The sequence below is a fragment of the Leguminivora glycinivorella genome, chromosome 5, assembly GCF_023078275.1.
Source record: "Leguminivora glycinivorella isolate SPB_JAAS2020 chromosome 5, LegGlyc_1.1, whole genome shotgun sequence".
Lineage (NCBI taxonomy): Eukaryota > Metazoa > Arthropoda > Insecta > Lepidoptera > Tortricidae > Leguminivora > Leguminivora glycinivorella.
In genome coordinates this window covers 21915618-21922028 of record NC_062975.1, presented here as the reverse complement: position 1 = coordinate 21922028, position 6411 = coordinate 21915618, and the positions used below count along the sequence as shown (strand labels likewise).

General features: G+C 34.9%; 1 protein-coding gene across 5 annotated transcripts in view; it reads left to right on the top strand.

Moving 5' to 3' along the window:
• The window catches only part of LOC125226126 (transcription factor cwo), a 58879-nt gene continuing 52468 nt past the window's right edge, over positions 1-6411 (top strand). For 2 of the 5 annotated variants that reach the window (XM_048130003.1, XM_048130002.1), the window contains exon 1: positions 5-442. In XM_048130003.1, coding sequence (XP_047985960.1) covers positions 390-442 — 53 coding nt within the window. In that variant the 5' untranslated portion in view covers positions 5-389. Of the gene's footprint in view, positions 443-6411 lie in introns of all 5 variants that reach the window. The other 3 variants (XM_048130005.1, XM_048130004.1, XM_048130006.1) reach the window with 2 other exon arrangements.

The window sequence follows — 6411 nt, the reverse complement described above, 5'->3', positions numbered from 1 at the left end:
TGAGCCGCCGGGCTCTCAGGGGGCGGAGCGCGGGCGGCGAGGCCCCAGTCACGTGCAGACAAGCGTGGCCTGCCGCGGGCGCCGCACCGCACATTCCGTTGCCCGTGCCGTGCCATATTTTGATGCCGCCAGTCATGTGACTAAACCGGCCGGCATTCAGTCAGTCTTGTTCAAACGTTCTGCTGGACCGCTCGCTCGTGCCACTCGTACGTTTCGTACATTATACATGCAGATTAACGGAAAAACCTTACTCTACTACGGCGTTTGGTTACCGAAAATGGATTGCGAGGACCTCACTTAAACAATTTTGTGAAGTGTGTGTTATAAATTCAGGATTTACATGATTGTGCCCGTGTTGACATTGTGATCTTTTCTGTTACGAAGTAAATATGGAAACAAGGCATTATTGGGAGGAGAACGGGCATGCCGTCAAATACGAAAGGTATAGTAATATCTTATCAGAACGCATTTTCTGCAATTTCCAGGTCACCGGACTTACGGAAGAATTAAGGATACTAACAGGAATACCATTTTTATAAAATCTAATTGATTGATGACCTTGATTTAGGATAATATTATTTATGGGACTCATCATATGGGGATACCGCCACAGACCACCCCATGAGATAACGCATAAATAAACACGACACGACAGAGTTGACACATCAACCGCAGACAGCTGCAAATTATTTCCAAATTTTAAGTTTTTGACCATAATAGGTATATAACCTAATCTACCATATATCACCGTGAATATGTATATCTTAACCGGGTTCATCTTTCCGGAATAGATATCTCGTTAGATGCACCATCATTAATATTCATCATCATCATCAAGTCTTGGTGTATGAGATAGGCATCTAACTATCTACATCAGTAGGCCTAGCACATGACGGCCGCGAGAGTATGTCGCCGCGAGATAGATGACACGTCTTCTTCTAACTGCATTAATGACATAAGGACGGGTAGTCTATCTCGCGGCGACATACTCTCGCGGCAATCATGTGCTAACCCTGCAGGGTCTCTGTTTTTTGGGTCAGCAGACGCAGGTACTCGTAATCCATATATTTTTTTCGATATCACTATGTTTTAGGGAAATAAAGTGTAAACGTGAGTCAAGGGAAAATCCAAAGTAAATCTATGCTATTAAAGCAACCATAACATGGCATTAAACCGAAAGTTTTATCATAAGTTCCATGTCTACGGCAAGGTGTATCGTGATATTAAAGTTTATAGACGTGTTCAAGCTGGAAATTTCCACTTACCATACCAATACCACCTGCTCCTGTACCTGCTGTTCATTAATATACAAAACTTTGTTTAGTTTAAAATATGTATAGGTACATGACGTGTAAATAAAGAAAGGTCATTATTTACACTTTGAAGATTATATAACAAACACATGAACTTGAAGACAATCAGATGTTTTATGAGAACAAAAACATGATTTAGGAAAGCACAAACGCATGTGTTGTTGAAAAGAAAAGCAACAATACAATACCTCAATCAATGGTTATCAATAAAAAAAAAACAGAATTACTGAAGTAATTCAAAAGAAATACAAATGTAGGTACCTACAACCGAACGAGGAAGTAAAATAAGAGGTACTAATTACACATTTAAAGGAACGGATTACCAAGTAAGTCTTCCGAAGCATCACGTTTCCATTTTCCGATAAGCGGATCACGTGAACGGATCATTAGAGAAAGTGTAACTCTCTGCCACTTGTGATAGCCTGAAATTGTAAACAAAGTAATAAGAATATTACATAATTAGGTATTATTCGAGGTTTGTGAGAATTTGAAGAAACTAGGAAACAAGAACTAGGCAAATGTTTAGAAATTAAAAACTAGGAAATGTCATTATTATTTGAATTTCTTGTGATTTGGGGGAGTGTCAAATATTTAATTGCTTACAAAACCTATAAGGATTAGATCTGATGAGCTCTACTCCGAATTCCCAATTGTATGTTTATTAACACCTGCAAACAAAATATACGTCAAATACTACATCAATTTACTCGTGTATTATAGTCAGGGACCAAACGACCTCTTTTACAAAAAGTCGTCGACATCTCTTCTTAATACCTAAAACGGGTATGGATGTGTTCCTCGTTATCTCCAGATTACGAATTGACCTGTTTTAGTTTAAGGAGGGGGGACGGGTTGAGAAAAAGGGGGAGAAAGATGGCGGCCGACCATCATAGATATTTATTCACATCTCGAGTCCTATGGCACCAATCTGTTCGTGCAAGGTGTCGTTTGAAAGCTTATTAAACCTACTTTAATTGTTTTTAAATAACTATACTCATAAAAGTAACCGTTTACGAAATATTTGAAAATATGTGTTTTTTTATCGCGCATGAATTGCACAAGTACTAGAAAAAATGCGTCTAACTCAATAAACAATAACTTTACCGCAATTGATGTTATTATAAAATTTTCGCGTCTATTCATGCTCTTTTTAAAAATATAAGTTTCATTGGTATATGATAATATATAACCGTGTAATTACGAATTTGGTTTAGCAGGAGTCACTCTGCCCGGTCGCAGAAATGGGCGCTGACCGTAGTAAAGTATTCAATATTTTTGAGGTCCTATTTTACGGATCCATATGCGAGAGGTATCGTTTTAAAGCTAATTAAACCTACTATATTTTTTTATAAATAACTATAATCATAAAGGTAGCTGTTTAGAAAATATTTGAAAATATGTGTTTTATAGACCATGAGTCGCACAAGTACCTACTGGTAAAAAATGCTTCTTAATCAATAAACAACAACTTTTCCGGAATTGATGTTAGTATAAGATTTACGCGGAATTTCGTGCGCTTTCTAATAACATAAGTTTTATTGGTGTATGATATTATATAACCAAGTAATTACAAATATGGTTAAGTAGGGGCCACAGCGCCCGGCCACGTATGGATGCTGACCGTCGCCAAATTTTCTATATTTTTCAGATCCTATTTTATTTAACAGGAATCTTTTGAAAGCATATTATGTGTACTATTATTAGTTCTCAATAATTTTAGTTGTAACTGTAGTAAATAACAAAATATTTGAAAATATGCATTGGAACCGATGTGAGTAAAACATGCTTCTAGCTCAATGAATTATATTTTTTCCGCAATTGATATAATAACAAAATAAACGGCGAAATGTATGACCTTTTCAAATAATAAGTTTTGTCAGTATTGCATAAACAATTAATGTTAATTTATCCATCATACTCACTGCGCACCGTCATATACAATTATACATGGATGACCATTTTCGTTGCCGTGTTCATAATTTTTAAGATTGTATCTTGGTGCATGACCAATAAACAATAACTTTACCGCAAATAATGTTATGATAAGATTTACAGGACATTTCATATACTTTCTAAAAATATAAGTTTTATTGATGTATGATATTATACAACCAAGTAATTACGAATTTGGTTTAGCAGGTGTCACTGCACCCCCGTGACGTAAATAAGTGCTAACCGTCGCCTAATTTTACGTATTTCTCAGATCCTATTTTAGCGATCAATTTGTGAGAGGTATCATTTGAAAGCATATTATGCGTACTATCGTTGCTTTTTAATAATTTTAGTCGTAATTGTAGAAGTTAACAAAATATTTGACAATATGTGTATTTTTACTGTATATGAATAGCATTCGCACTGATACGAGTGAAACATGCTTCTAGCTCAATAAATTATATTTTTCCGCAATTGATATAATAACGAAATGAACCGCAAAATATATGGCCTTTACAAAAAATGAGTTTTGTTAGTTTTGCCTAAACAATTAATGTTAATTTGTCCACCATACCCACTGCGCACGGTCAATCGTCATATAAACGGATGTCCACCGCCGTTGCCTTAATTTTTTCATCATTTTACAGATTTTATTTTACTGATCAATTAAGTATATAAGTAAATTCGATACGTGATAGATTATATTTATTATGAATATACGATTAGTGAAATAAAATCTGAAAAAGGCAACGACGGTGGACATCCATTTATATGATGGTGCGCAGTAGGTGAGCTGAACAAATTCAAATTAATTGTTTATGCAATACAAACCAAACTTATGTTTTGTGTAAGTCATACATTTTCCGTTTATTTTGTTATTATTTCAATTGCGGAAAACTATAATTTATTGAGCTAGAAGCGTGTCTTATCAATGCCAATGCTATTCATGCACAGTAAAATACACATATTACTAATCAAATATTTTGTAAACTTCTACAGTTTCGACTTGAAATATTAGAAATAAAGATAGTACGCATAATATGCTTTCAAATGATACCTCTCACAAATTTATCAGTAAAATAGGATCTGAGTAACGTAGAAAATTTGGCGACGGTCAGTCAGCACCCAATATCGTGACAGGGCGCAGTGACCCCTGCTAAACCAAATTCGTAATTACTTGGTCATATATTATCATACACCAATAAAACTTATATTTTTAGAAAGCGCATGAAATTTCGCGTAAATTTTATAATAACATTAATTGCGGTAAAGTTATGGTTTATTAAGTTAGAAGCATTTTTTATCTGTATATGTGCAACTCGTGCTCGAAAAAAAAACACATGTTTTCAAATATTTTGTAAACAGCTACCTTTATAACTATAGTTATTCAAAAATAATTATAGCAGGTTTAATTTGCTTTCAAATGATACCTCTTACATATGGATCCGTAAAATAAGAACTTAAAAATATTGAATACTTTACTACGGTCAGCGCTCATTTTTATGCGACCGGCGGAGTGACCACTACGAAACAAAATTCGTAATTTAATGGTTATATTATCACTTACCAATAAAACTTATATTTTTAGAAAGCTCATGAATAGTCGCGTAAATTTTATAATTACATCAATTGCGGTAACGTTATTGTTTATTGACTTAGAAGCATTTTTTACCAGTACTTGTGCGATTCATGCTCGATAAAAAACACATATTTTCAAATATTATGTAAACAGCTACGTTTAATATTATAGTTATGTGTAAACAATTATAGTAGGTTTAATTATCTTTCAAATGATACCTCTCCTATATGGATCCGTAAAATAAGACCTCAAAAATATTGAATACTTTACTACGGTCAGCGCCCGTTTATGCGACCTGGAGGATAACCCCTGCCAAACAAAATTCTTAATTACATGGTTATATATTATCATATACCAATGAAACTTATATTTTTAGAAATAACATGAATGGACGCGAAAATTTTATAATAACATCAATTGCGGTAAAGTTATTGTTTATTGAGTTAGACGCATTTTTTACTAGTACTTGTGCAATTCATGTGCGATAAAAAAACACATATTTTCAAATATTTCCTAAACGGTTACTTTTGTGAGCATAGTTATTTGAAAACAATTAAAGTAGGTTTAATAAGCTTTCAAATGACACCTCGCACGAACAGATTGGTGCCATAGGATTCGAGATGTGAATAAATATCTATGATGGTCGGTCGCCATCTTTCCCCCCCTTTTTCTCGACCCGTCCCCCCCTCCTTAAACTAAAACAGGTCAATTCGTAATCTGGAGAGAACGAGGAACATATACATACCTGTTTTAGGTATTTAGAAGAGATGTCGACGAAAATCGTGAAGGAGACGACTTGTGGCCAAATTGGCTCTAGACTATTAGTCGATGAAATAGCCTATGAAAGAGTTACTCCCTAAAACTAAACTAAGACTTTCTAAATCACAAAATTGATTAAGGGATCCTGTAGAACCAAAGAACGATTCTAGACATCGGATAGTTTGCTCTCTTCTAAGTTTTATACCACGTATCGTCATATATAATCTGAAATATTGTCTGCATCCAGTTTCAATTTCTTCTTTTCATTCTCTTTCTCTCTCTCTCTCTCTCTCTCTCTCTCTCTCTCTCTCTCTCTCTCTCTCTGACTCCATTACTTTTGAGTTCTCTATTGACTCCCTTGGCGTTATCAGCTATCATTGGCATATCTGAGTCCCAAATAGGTTTGCCATCTCTATGTCCCTTCAGTTATATCATCTGCTTTCTTGTTTCCAGTTACTCCCTAATTGCCCAATTAAAATCCGTGTCACCGTGATATTCTTTACATGGCTATCAAGTTCAGCTCTTTACTTCGTATTTATATATACAGTAATAAATGGCAGATACCTTAGTCACCTCAGATTTGCTGATGACATCGTCCTACTCGCCTCTACAAGCAGAAAGCTAGAGAAAATGATAAACTCAATGAAAGCGAGAAAATTGGATTGAATATGAACGAGAGCAAAACAAAAATAATGACAAATAGCTTTAAAGAACCAATTAACCTGGGACTATACGTGGAACGCTACATATACCTCGGAAAAGAAGTTTCCTTTAGCAACGAAGATTCACAAGATGAAATAGAACGACGGATAGCTTTAAGCTGGAGAA